Below are 13,818 nucleotides of genomic sequence, written 5' to 3'. Positions count from 1 at the left end.
ACACCATGGTTCATGGTTCTACTTTTGGTAATCTACCCTAGGTGAATAAAATAATATATATGTAATACATAAGTATGTACATATAATAGTTGCATAAATGATGTTCATCACAGCATTATTTAAAGCGACTAATGTAATGCATCCAAAATGTTTACTGGGGAAAGGACAACAGAATGTTAGGGAGTCTAAAATTACGCATTTTAAGATTATGCCTTAAAAAAGGGAAAATTCCTTGTTGTGACCTTCAGTAAAAAAATAAATAAAAGAACACAGGATATCAGACTGTAAATGCAGTACAATTGCAACTACATTTTTAAAAACTCATAAACTTAAGGACCAGAAGGAGATATGCCAGAGCATAAATAAATATTAACAACAATGTCCTCTGATTCAACAAAATGAGGATTTACATGCTAATGTATTTTGGAACCATATCATCATCCATAAATAAAGTAGGTTTCAAACACTTTTACTGGGTTACCTTCTTTCAAAACATGCTGTAAGTCAAAAATCTAATCTAATTTTTCCCAGAGAAATGGTATCTAAGAGGTATATGATCAGCTTTTATTTATAACACCATAAATAGCACATTTCACCAACTGGCACCATTTAATTCTACCTTATAAAGCCAAATAAAGAGAAAAGTAGAGCAGAATAACTCCATAAAAATTTTAATATATCACAACCATCAGAATCTACTACCTTATTAAGGTCCAATTTATTTCTTCAGGTTTCTCTCCCTGAACTTATCACTAACAAATCAAAGGTGCTCATCAGGACGTGGGATTCTGAGATTATTACTTATCTGCATAGACAAGCATTTTGAGGAAACTTTGGGAGAATCTACCATCTATCACTGGACTCTTCTAGAAAGTGACTCAGGGTGTCCAGTTGCTTTTCCCCTTGTACTCGCCTGACATTTCCTAAGAGCAGGTAGAAATATACAATTGTAACTGCCCACCTGTCCACCTGAGACCTTGGTGGCTGATTATACCATCTCATCTTGTAGACCTGGACGTGACTCAAAGAATGCGTTCCTTTCCAAAGGCAGGGACCTACCTGCCCTTCCACTGAGTATTTTGTCCTCTGCTCCGTCCCTTTGTCTCTACTTGGTAATAGTGAAAACACTTCAAAGCTTTAGGCTGAAATGGGACCAAACTCAAAAGCACACAGCTTGGCAAGCAAACAAAATCAAATGCCTCCCACCTGAGCCTCCAGTCCCAAGTGTCATTTTGTTAAAGGGACAGGTTCAAGGGGACACCAGAGTGCTGCTTTGTCCTACATGGCTGTTCTAGCAAATTCTTAAGAAAGACACGAATGAGGCAGACCTTGCCCCATGAATATGCAAGAACATCTATGCCTGATAACTGCCATGTCTCAGAGCAATCCGTTTTATTAAAATGCCTGTAGAGTGGTTTTAAAGACAGTTTTATCAGACCATAAGAAAATCTATTTTGTTATTCCAGCTGGGACTCTTCCTCCTCCCTCAGAAAGAGGTCATTTATGCTGGTGCTGGAGTACAGCTCTGCAAGGCAGAGGCCCTGTGCTTCCCCGGTCAGACTGACCCTGGAGGCCTCAGGGAGGCCCTGTGTGCCTTGGAAAGCAGACAGGCTAAGTTTATTTGTGGGCTGCCCACTTGCTTTATGTGGGTATAAGTGGCTGAGAGAATCATGAAGTTAAGTGTGGAGTTGCCAGGAGTGAAAGTATAAACATATAAAAGTATCAATATTTGTCATGAGGAAAAAATAAAGTACTGAAATCCATATTTCCCTGAGCAAACCCTCTCTGGACTAAATGCAACTTCTAAGCTCCAGTTCAGCACTTCCCAAGGTGTGCTTCAGGGAATACAAGCTTAATGAGTTTTTAACGGTTCTCCCTGGAAAGGGGGGTTTTGTTGGTCAAAGGAGTTTGGGATACACTGGGATGAACGAAGTTCAACAGGTTACTTGACAAAAGACCTCTCAGAGCCTCTAAGTGCACTGAGGGTTCTCCAAGAGGCTATGGTACCGGAATTTGAGGACCCCAGTCTGGGGAGCATCATCCCAGACAATGCGCAAGGCTATGTACGACCTCACCAGGCTGCAACTGCATAGAATAAACTGTCGGCTGTGATGCTGAGCCCGAAGCGTCCGATTCGGGGGATGCACCAGGAAAGGCTCTTCACCTCCAACGAATTTTTCTACAAATGTGTCCACTTGGTCACACTACCATTTTATGGCAATTTCGCCATCATCTAATTAGAGCTACTATAGGCAAAGGTGCTTCGGCCCGAGATCCACAGTCATAGCCTTCCTCCCCTATTCAAAGAAATGCAGCATTGTCGGGTGCTAAAAATAAATTTCCTCTAAAAGAGCTTCTTGGCCGGTCCTGGAAGGATGGTCAATACTAGCAACATAATCACAACATCAAGAGCTGCGAACAGCCACAGAGAGGGATCGGATTTCCTGGGATGGAGTATGTGGGCTGGGTAGTCGCATGTGCACGCACACACACACGCACGTATGCATGCACGCACACGGTAGGTAGGTATGCACGCGGCACCCAGGCACGTGCGCGCGCACGTGGCTCCTTTCCTCCTACCCACATTCCTGAGTGGCACCACGCGGACTCACCACCACGGACAGAGATCCAAGGGCTGTCCGTGGGTTCTCCTCGCTCACACCTGCTCTGGAATCTTGTCAGTCACGTTCCCACCGCCCCCACGCGAGACCCCCATTCCCCGCACGGCGTGGTCCAGGCCTACTGGGATCACGTGGTCTCTAGAGGGGCCCGCGTTTCCATATGGCCAGGGCTGCCCCCGCACGTGGGCCTGGGTGCCTCTGCCTCGCCCACCACCCCCACACGCTCCTTGGGGTTCCCACTAGGCCCACACAGAGACCTGATGCGTCCACCACCTCCGCCCCATCCGTCCCCTCCCACCGTGTATACACACGCTGTATACTCCCACTGTGTCCATGTTCTTCCTTGACCGCTTTTTCCAACTAGGCTTTAAGGCGTTCAGTCTTAGTCATTTCTCCCCCACTTGCGACACTCGCACAGAGACAGACACGGAAAATGCTCAGCACTTCTTCTGAACGCACAAACACCACTTTCACCCTAACACAGCCTCTGAACAACACACATCATAAACTCGGGGGCTTATGGGAAAGCACAGCATATGGGGCAGTAAGGGACGAGAAAGATGCCAGAGCCTGGAGGGAGGCAAGTGTCGAGCCCCTCTCTGTGGCTCTGGAAATTAGTTTAAATGTGTCTTCGGTGAAAACGTGTTTATCTAGGTCCCAACTACATGCAGCCATATCCTCTCTGCAAAAAGGCCAGGCGTGACACTGGAGGCTTGCAATACCCTTTAAAGTTGTGATTAATCCACTTTTCACGGTCACATGACCATTTTGATGTTACAGAGGGAAAAGGAGCTTATGTCTGTCCTTGTTTCCTGGGTTGGGCGTCTAGCCACATGGTGCCATTTAGACCTTAAGGCCACCTCTTCATGTTGGGGGACGGGGTGGTGAAGGTGGAAACGTTTACCCAAGATGCTCCCGAATTTAAACGGACCAAACTAATGAAGTCAAGTTATTTCAATCCCAAAATGCAAATCCGGACTGAGTTCTTTCTCATAATGGCCAAAATGTAACATAATTCTTAACATCCTGCAGTTACACATGATGGTTGGAGTGTCTGTCTGGCTTCTGGGATTGAACACTGTTTACCGAACACCAATAGGAATGATCAAAAATCAACCGTCTGGGACAACAGTTCTATCCCCACACAGACGCGGGTAGGCACGAATCACTCCCACGTTTAATCTCTTTACATACACAACTGGGGATCGGCATCCATTCTGGAATGCCGGATGGAGGAGGCTTCAGTGCTTCCTCCTGGCCCTAGACTGGATCCTACACTAGTGGGGGAAAATGCCGTAAAGGACGTTGCAGGGTCAACCGACAAAAGGGCAATATGGCTGAGCAAGTGGCATACCGTTTTTTTTTTTTGTTTTTGTTTTTGTTTTTTTTTAAGTTCAAGCTGACAGAAAGACATCTTCAATGTAGGACTAATCGTTCCTAACCCCGAGAAATCACGTACATCCCCCACTTCCCTTTCGCGACCAACGTCACCTCATTCGCAGGAAATGCCTATGAGAAAGAGCAGTTCTGTTTTCCACCTGCAGCAGCAGAAGCACACAAAAGTCCAACAGACTGGCTTGGGACACTTAGGACCACGGGGCAGGCACACCCAGATGGGGCAGGCACACCCAGATGGCGCAGGCAGGGCGCAAACCCCATGCACACTGGGGTTAACTCCAGAACGTCAGACACACTGTGTGCACGCACACATTTGTTCACACCCTGCAGGAGAGCCACGCAGCAGACGGGCTGTTCATGAAGCTTCTACAGCAAGGCAGCACGGAGTGAGGAGGCCCACGGATGTAAGACAGAAGCTGCCCGAGGGAGGGAGAAGCAAGAGAAACCCATCTGTGAGGGGAGGTGGGCAGACAGGCTGGCAGGCGGCTCCCGACAGCCCTTCTAAGAAGGGCATTTACAGGACGGACACACCCCAACCTCAGCGCAGCACAAACAACTTCAAAAGCCATGGCTGGGGGGTTGGAATATCTGCCTCTCCGCCTCCCACCCCAAGTGGGTGTGGTCGGGAGGCTAGGGGAGCAATGGGCTGTTTGCTGTCCCGACGGATACCTGTATTCAGAGACAAGGGGATACAAGACAGATCCTGACCTGTTTCCTTCTATTTCCAACTGAGAATTACCGGGCACCTTCTCCACGTTACACCTGTGGTAGAGTAGAAAGAACACTGGAGTCAGAAGACCTGGGTTCGAGTCCCAGTCCGGCTCTTCCTCCTATGGTGGGTGACCTTGGGGGGATTCCTGTCACTTCTCCAAGCCTCAGACTGCTTACCTGCCTGTGTTGTCGACTCATAGGATTTGGGGGGGGAAACTACACAATGTTATGTGTGGAACCGCATTCTGGCACACACACACACACACACACACACACACACACACACACACAGTTTTCGAGGAATGGAGAGAAAAGAAAAAACCTTTTTCGTGACGTCTCTGAGACATTTCCTGCTTCTCTTAAACGCGAACATGCCTGTTACTCCGGTTCCTGCTCCCTCGGCTCATGTTTGATGTGAGCATTAGGGTGCAGCTTCCGTGCACTGCTCCAGAAGCAGCGGGGGGAAGTCAGGCAGCATTTGCAGGGGGTGGGGGAGCATGACCTTACCGGAGTGCTCTTACCATCCGAGGCGAGCCAGCTCCTCACGTGTAAATAAAACGGGCCTAGTACTTACCTCGGAAAGCTGGAGTGGAAACTGAATAGCACACTGCACGCTGCTACAGCAGCCAGCCCTGATTTCTGCACGCCACCCAGGTAGCTGGCTCCGCCTCCCAGACCTCCCGTCTCTTCAAGTCAGTCATTTGGACTGGAAAGGACCATAAATGGCCACCTGAGGTCTCCGGCCCTTCTATGGGCCTCTAGGGAAGCCTCTTCCAATTGAGAACTCTGAAACTGCTACCCTGGTGTCCCTTTATGTGGCGGGAACCAGAGCAGTGGCCGGGTGTGAGAAATCACAGGAAAAGAAAAAAAACTTCCATCCTATCCAGACCTTACTCTAGCATCCGCAGGCTGCGTGTGGCCGCTCATAAAATCCCTTCTCAGAGCCACTCCCACTCTTCGGAGGGTGTGAGGCACCACACAAAGGGAACGGCATAAACCAAGGAGAAGTGGAAAAAAGGTGGGGGGGCGGGGGGGGCATTAGCTGCGATGTCTAAAATAAAAGGGAGAACAGGAAGGGACGTGTTGGCAAACGAAGCTGGGAGGTCACTAAGGCCAGACTACGGAAGACTAGCTTTCCCTGCACTAAGAGGTTTGATCGCACTTGGGGAGGCAATGGGAAGCCATGCAAAGTTACACGACAGTGCGACAGTGAGCTACAGGCCCCAGAAACGCAGGAATGAGGGACAGATTGGAGGCAGGGGACACAGGCAGCACACAGCTGCCCCAGGCCGGGCCTCCCATAACACGGTAAGGGCCTAGTGAAGAAGCATGTGGGGCGATGGAAGACGGAGTACCCGGGAGAGGTGCTGGGGTGCGTGTCAAAGGAACTTTGTACCTGAGCGCGTATCAGAAAGAAGGCAGAGAATTGGGAACAATTTTCGTGCTGCTCATTTGGGACACTGGGTTGATGGTAATGTTAACCACGGGGATACAGAAGCCAAAACCAGACCACGCGGTCTCAGGACATGTCGTCAGAAAGGCAGAGAAACCTGGGAATGGTAAATGCTCCCTCAGACATTTTACAGAACATGCTGTAAATAATTCAGAGGACGACGGGCAAGGTGCTGCGAGCTGAAACTAACGAAGATTACAGTTCACGGGAGATGCGAGGCTCTGAACAAGAGAGGTCCCTGCAGGATCATTTCGGATGATTTGGATAAGGAGGGCAGGGGGACAGATCTACACAGGTCAGCCATCTGATCACCTTGGGGGAAGGAAGAAAGGTACACGATACCCAAACAACCACAAAAAAAGAGTACAGGGACACGGATTTGGCTTTAAAAATACTGTTACTACAAATCTGTGTTGGTGAGACAATCCCAACAGTGGTGTGAACAGTCCGCCCTGGATCGAAGCCTCTGGAGGGTGATCAGTGTGGGAAGCACCTCCCCCCAGCCCCCCCCCCCAGTAAATGCACATCAGGTCAAGCACTTGAGAGAAAACCTCAAAACCAGGCAACTAAGTAACTTTTCTTTCTTTCTTTTTCTTCCTTCCTTCCTTCCTTCCTTCCTTCCTTCCTTCCTTCCTTCCTTCCTTCCTTCTTCCTTCCTTTCTTCCTCTCTCTCTCTCTCTTTCTCTCTTTCTTTTTTTTAACGAGAGCCCATCCCTTCTGGAGAATGGATTGATGAGATGGGGACCTTCAAAACCAGCAGCTCAGCCTTACTCAACTTGAGGGCTATGCCACACCCAACTTCAGCATGTAAAGGAATTAAACGGTACATTTAGTCCTAAGGCTTGCGGTCTACCCTGTCCTTGGAAAAGAGCTGAAATGTAAAGGAATGGCACACTGGCTCTCCTTTCCCAGGTTAAATGTCTTTATAATGATAGTTTTTTGTTTTTCTAAAAAGTGACCCTACACAAGAACTAATGTCATCGTGCCCTCATGTAAGAGGCTCACATGACCCCTTGCTTCCCTGAATTCTCCTGGCTGGCCACCTCCTTCCTGGAAGGAAGACTGTCTGCCTCCTCCAATGCATGCACCGTGAGCAAGAGGGGGGGAGTACTATGAGTTTTTTTGTTTTTGTTTTGTTTTTTGGCTTTTTCCCCTCTGGCCCTGTTCTGCAGTACAGGGCTGGAAATACAGGAGGGATGCCATAAATATTTCCAGGATGAATAAATGATTTTCTACACTGTGAGCTGGAATTCAGAACAAGCCAAGACCTTCCACCGCTCTCAGACCTATCAGGAAGGATTCTGCAAATTCAGGTCAAGAAGATGACAGTCCGTCTTTAGGAAGGACAGCAGAGCCTCAACAGGGCCAGGGAGGAAGCAGCCCAGCGGTCACCAGCCCTACCCCCATCACCTCACTGTGGGCCAGGGTTGTGTCCACCCATCAGACCAGCCAGGCAGGCTTCTTCCGCCTCGCCCACTGCTTCCCTGTGTCCGTCCACAAAGCTGGACGTCAAGTCCCAACCCTCTGCGGACAGCAAGGCGGGTCATCGTAGAATGCTCCTGCCACAGTCTTCAGACAATTGTCAGGGAGGGAAGAGAGGACACAACCTCACCTTCCATTTCCAGATTCTTCAGGGATGAGGACAATGTTCACATTTGAAAAGTCAGGCGCAATAAACGTTGAACAAAAGCCACCGACGGACAGGACTGTCGACCAGGCGTAAGAAGGTGCTTCACGTGAGTTCAAGTATCCAGTTGCAAACTAATTACATCCTGAAGCACTGTGCGGATTGCTTCTAGTAACGTTTAAGAAATCACAACGAACAGAAGTGGAGTCAGAAGATGAGAGATAAGAGCCAGCGTTCCCATGTCAAAATGAACAAGGAGACTTGAGATTGCTAAGCTTGATGAGGACCCTCCATAAAAAGTTAGAGGAAATTATTCAGATGCCACGGGGCTATTTAGAGAAGATAAATAATATCATTTAAGTACTAGCAGGGGGTCTCTTAGAAAAAGCCATGGCAAGCTAACCTCATTTTATTCTTTCGGCAGGGTTTCTAGGTGGATAGATTGGAGAGGCCATAAATGTGGTATCTCTTGGCTTCAACCTTTCTTGATAACCTTGAGAAAGGACAGACAGAGTGGGGGACACGATGGCGCAGTCCTGTGACACTAGAGACGGCTAATCAACTTTAAAGATTGCTGTTTAGGGGCTCCTGGGTGGCTCAGTCGGTTAAGTGTCCAACTTTGGCTCAGGTAATGATCTCGCAGTTCATGAGTTCAAGCCCCGCGTCAGGCTCTGTGCTGACAGCTCGGAGCCTGCTTCGGATTCTGTGTCTCCCTCTCTCTCTGCCCCTCCCCCGCCTGTGCTTTGTTTCTCTCTCTCTCTCAAAAATAAACATTAAAAAATATATTTTTTTTTAAAAAAAAGGATTAATGGTTAATACATTTATGTCAACCTGAAGTGATTTTCAGGTGCATATGACAGAGATCTGTCCTTTGCCTTTTAGACAGCTTATGGCAAATCTGATGGAAAAAAAACAACAACAAAACAAACATATAAAAGAAACCCCACAAAACAAAAAACCTGAAATGATTTACACAAGGAAACATGATTTTTTAAAAAGGCATAAAAATGATGTTATAATAGTAGACTGGAAAAATGGGACAAGAATCTGTTAAATGGAGCTGCATAAGGGAAAGAATGAAATCGGTAGATACAGGCTCAAAAAAATCAAGCGCTTAGTTGACGTCTAACCTTGGCAATATTCAAGGGAAGAAAGAGCTTTCTACACATTTTGGGGCCGGGGAGCTTTCCCATGTTCATGTGTCAGAGCTGTTGGAAGAAGTTAAGACACTCTTGAGGCACGGTAACAGAATTTTGGTATCCAGACCAGGGAAGCTCACTACCCTGCAATTAGCCATCAGAATACCTTTGGAGATATGGGTGCCATATTCTAAATGGGACACTAAGAAAGTAAGATGTGCCTAAGGAAGGGGACCAGGATGGTGTAGGTCTAGACGGCACTCTGAGAGCAAAGGGAGGTGTGTCAGCCTCAAGGAGAATGGCCTGAGGTGGATAGCCGTGCCCAAAGGACACTGCTCGGAATGCGGACGGACATACTCTCTGAACGTCCAAGTAGAACACCCAGAAGTCAGAAGGGCTGAATCCTATAGGAAAGGATTGTTGTGCTTACAGCTGCACGTCAGTGTCGTTAACTGCCCCCTGACACAGCGCACTAACTCTTGGGAGGGTCCACACTGCTGGATGGCAGTCTGTCAAAGATGGTGAGGGGGGCACATCTGAGTTGTGGGAAGGTGAGCCAGGGAGAGCGAGGACCCCGAATCCCTCTAGACCTTTCCATTATCCAAGTAATTACGAGCCACGTCTCTAGACTCGGGATGGCTCTCCCAGCCCCTACCCTTCACTATCTTATTCTAGATCTCATCCCAGGGGTAATTTTAAAGGGTAGAGATGCAAACTGGGATGGATCCTTTTTCTAAAGGAAAACCATCTTAGGTTAAATAGTACATACTGTTAGAACAGGATTTTTAAAAGCCTCCTATAGAAACAGAAAACAAGGCTTATCATAACAAGTCAAAACAAAGCCTTCTAACACTACTTGATTTGGGGAATGAAAATAGTAGGAATGAGCTATAGCTGACCAGTTCTAACTTTAAATAGCAATTACTGCAGAAAGATTTTACATTTGTGTGTGAAACACACAAAATTACTGGCTCTTTGGGGTCACATTTTAAAAAGTATCCTCCTTAAAAAAAAAAAAAAAGAAAAAAAAAAAAAAAGCCTGGCACTGAAAACAAAGGCAATAAATAGATGCTTAAATTATCCTAGTTCTTCATAAAAAAGAAAGATACATCTGTCCCAGAATCATGCAAGAACTTTGAAAAAACTGTCTCATGAGAGCTAATTAATTCTTATAGATCAGTTAAATATAGATGGCAATTCTTATCTAATACACCGCTAATCTGTACAACTGTCAGAACCCTAACACTTGAGGTAAGGGGAGGGAAGTTAGTACAGGTGGTATTTCTTGCACAGGTAGGATGAGTTACTATATTAGTAGCTGACTTTAACGGTACAAAAATCTCAGCACATGGAGGGGTAGGTACATTTCCCAGCAGTATTTTTCTAAAACCAACAAAAATATAACAATGTATCCAATTAAGGCCCTCCTAATTTGAGCACCTCCTACTTGAGCACCAAGTTTGGGAAGAGAAATAAAACACCGAAATATTCACAATAAGTGCTTTTTTTTTTTTAGACTACTAACACGAAATATACATGAAACATGCAGCAATGAGAAAGAGGCCCATACTCTCCAGAACGGACCTAAATGTGGGGGCTAACAGAATGGGCCTTAACAGAGTACTTTGCAAGGAAGAGTTAAATAAATACATTGAAACCAGAGAAAACAAGAGGAAAAAAGTACTCGGTGTTTGAATGCTAAAATATTTAAATATTCTTTCCCTACAATACAACCAAAGACATGTTCGATAATCAGTCCCAGTGAAACTGTGTTTTCTGTTTTTGGAGGGTGTGAGGGGACAGAAAGGATAGAAAACGTATTAGCAAGGACGCTTACTTTCAAGTGCTCAGAGCTCCATTTACCCACCTGATGAGCTAAAAGTAGTCTGAAAGGCTGATTATTAATAATTAAACGACTCAGCAAGCAAGCTTGGCCTGCATTAACTCCTCCAACTCGCCTGACGCCTCTGGAGGCAGGTACGGTAATCATTCCATTTTGTGGATGGCGAAAGTGAGGCTCAGAGGGGTTAAGGAAGTCGCCCGAGCGCCCCACAGGTAGTAGATAAATGCTGGAGTTAAGATTCAAACACAGGTAAGCTGAACCCACGTAAGAGCTTGTGTATCAGCAACGGTGCTGTGCTCAGCTGAGGCGCAAGGGATCTAACCTCCTATTCTGTGGTGGTTTCTAGGAAAGGAGTCAGCCCATAGCTATCTATGCCAGGAAGCGCAACACCCAGAAGCCTATGGAGCCAGCAGGTGATATAAATGAGTCAAGTGGGCCGGGTGGGAAAGCACGATGATAAATAGTAAGTGGCACCCCACATTAGAAGGATGATTTAGCAGGGTGACGGGTCGGGGGGAGGGCTGCGGCAAGCTGGAGCAGGAGAGCCCGTGGGGGGCGGTGGGTAGCCATCTCCTCACTCCTACCCGTTATCACCTTGGGGAAACTTGGGTAGAACACTGCATGATTTTCAGGTTTTTCTAAAAGGACGGAGAATACCTGAAGTTTATAAGAAGTCTCTCCGGGTTTTATGTGTTTGCTTTCTCCCCGTCCCCCACCCAACAACATGAATCATGAAATTAATCAGGCTGTGGGCACTTTGTGGTCCACCAGCTGGTGACCTCTTTTGCACCGTTAAAGGAGGAGCTAGACGTCACCTGGAATAAAAGGCCTAGCTCCTAAACCTCTTCTCGGCTCTGTGCAGTGCTCCTGCCGCCCCAGACTCCACTCAGCAGGTTATGAGCAAGATGCCTGTCAAATACCAAGGCGCACCTGGTCAGAGTAACAGATGTCGCGCTCTGCTCTCCTGAGACAAAGGCAGAGAAGTTGGAGGCTTATGCAGGGTGATCCTCTCTACTTATTTTATTATTATTATTATTATTATTATTTATTTATTTTATTTTTTTTTACACCAGGGGCTGATAAAATAAGGCGTCATTGTCCAAGCTGGTTTCCCGGAAACCGTTCCTGCCTGTGGCATATCTTCCAGGAGGGCTGGGGGCGAACAGAAACCTGACACAGTTATTGATTCTTGGCTTACGAGGAAGCGTGTGCCCGTTCGCTCAGGTCAAAGAATGGACTGGTGGGCCAATCTTCCTTTCTGGATGGCTGTCATCCCCCTGTGTCAATGAGTGGCCTCTCCAAACCCAATATAATGGGGCTGCTCTTTGTTGCCACGTGTGAAATATGCAAGGGGATGCACTTGAAAAAAAGAACAACAACAACAACAAAGACAAGTAGTAAAAATAGTAAGCAGAGAACCTAAAAACTCTGGAACACAAAGAAGGGCAGGAAATTCTGACTCTTCCACACACACCTCGTGCTACCACCTGTCACCATTTCTGGAAACTCCTTACAGATAATGTAACGAAGACCCAACAATAGAACCTCTCAGTGGAAAGTTCCTTCCTGGTTACACGACCTCATCTTTATTAGGAGGTTTCTTCCTGATAGAAAACGAGCACTAAAGTCGCAAAGAAAAACTAAAATCACAACTTCGTTATGTGTGTTAAACATTCCTGGGTGTACGGAGCAACACTACTGTAAAAAAAAATAAAAATAAAAAAATAACCAAAACCAGATTAAATGCCACTGTGCAACTGCGAGAAATACAGTGTTTAATTCTTTTGTTTCCTATCAACTTTTCAACTGGAACGAGATGTGATCTTTCTATGAAAACTGCATCACATGATTATCAAGCAGAAACCAAAACAACTAACCAAAATGTAGCCCAACTAGTTTATCTACTGTGTCGGGCTGACCAACACAGGTCTGGGGATGATAACATGCCACGTGTGTTTGTCCACACTCACACTGAAAAGGTCTGTGAAAACGAGGTACATCTACCAGAAAACCATGCGGTCTATACAGTGTCATTAGGAAGGAGGAGATGTTGCTCAAACGAGGGCTCAGAAATACAAGTATGTTGGAAGGAAAGAAGGAATGGTATTTCTGATGAAGCACCTCTTTGGTTTTCGACAGAGTCTCGACACGAAATATTTACCTTAAGTATGCTAGGATTCTTCATTCCCAAACAACTCAGCCCAAAAGTATAATTTCACGATGTCATTCCAGTCCTTCTACAAACAGGATGGTATTTCACAGATCCTTAAGAGTCCTGACTCCTCCAGTTTAGACTGTCTTTTTAATTTTTGTCACCTACACTATTTTCAAATATCCTCAACAATGCCTGGGAAAACAGCACATAAAACAGCAATGGCAGCCATTGTGAAAATGGTACGACGGGGTTTCTGACACCTTTGGGCAAAAGCCATGAAACACAAAGCAGAAAGAACCTTACAACCCAGCGCATGCCTTAAAATACATCTTGCTCGGTAGTGAGTATCAACTCTGTCTCTGTGGAGGGGAGCAAGTTGTAGGAGTGAAACACTCACCTGTCTTTGTAGTTTATTACAGTATCAATGATTGCGTTCATCTGCTTGGTCAGTTTGGGGGGATTGGGGGATAGTTTCTCAGCTGGAGGGCGGCCTCTTCTCTTCTTAGCTTTTTCCACGTCTTCTTTGGCGGGATCTTTATCCACATTTCTTCGTCTTTTCCGCTTCTTGAGCCGTACCTCCTCTTCCATTTCTTCCAAATTGCCGTCTTCGATGGCCTGTTGTAGTAGGGAATGAAGGAGGAAAATTCAAGACAAGAGATTAATCAAGAAAATTTTAAAAAGCCAAGGTGAGTGATGAGAATCAAGTAAAACTAACAAAAATAAGATTAAAAATACAAGTTAACAGTAATCAGTCAAGTAAGAAGAGGGAAGACCGCCATATTGGATAAAATAATTCTTTAAGCCAAGTCTAATCTGGGAACAAAATACAGCGAGGGCAGGAAACACTAATAGTAAGAAGAAATGACAAATA

General features: G+C 46.2%; 1 protein-coding gene across 6 annotated transcripts in view; it reads right to left on the bottom strand.

Moving 5' to 3' along the window:
• The window catches only part of SMARCA2 (SWI/SNF related, matrix associated, actin dependent regulator of chromatin, subfamily a, member 2), a 180,441-nt gene that overhangs the window by 23,829 nt on the left and 142,794 nt on the right, over positions 1 to 13,818 (bottom strand). For 5 of the 6 annotated variants that reach the window (XM_058695783.1, XM_058695787.1, XM_058695786.1 and 2 more), the window contains exons 28-29: positions 13,345 to 13,562; positions 4,728 to 4,781 (exon numbers count right to left, since the gene is read on the bottom strand). In XM_058695783.1, coding sequence (XP_058551766.1) covers positions 4,728 to 4,781; positions 13,345 to 13,562 — 272 coding nt within the window. The remainder of the gene's footprint in view (positions 1 to 4,727; positions 4,782 to 13,344; positions 13,563 to 13,818) is intronic. The other variant, XM_058695789.1, reaches the window with a different exon arrangement.

This window comes from Neofelis nebulosa, chromosome 12 (assembly GCF_028018385.1).
Source record: "Neofelis nebulosa isolate mNeoNeb1 chromosome 12, mNeoNeb1.pri, whole genome shotgun sequence".
In the NCBI taxonomy this organism is placed as follows: Eukaryota; Metazoa; Chordata; class Mammalia; order Carnivora; family Felidae; genus Neofelis; species Neofelis nebulosa.
The sequence above is the reverse complement of the archived record's forward strand: the minus strand, read 5'-3'. Positions and strand labels throughout refer to the sequence as shown.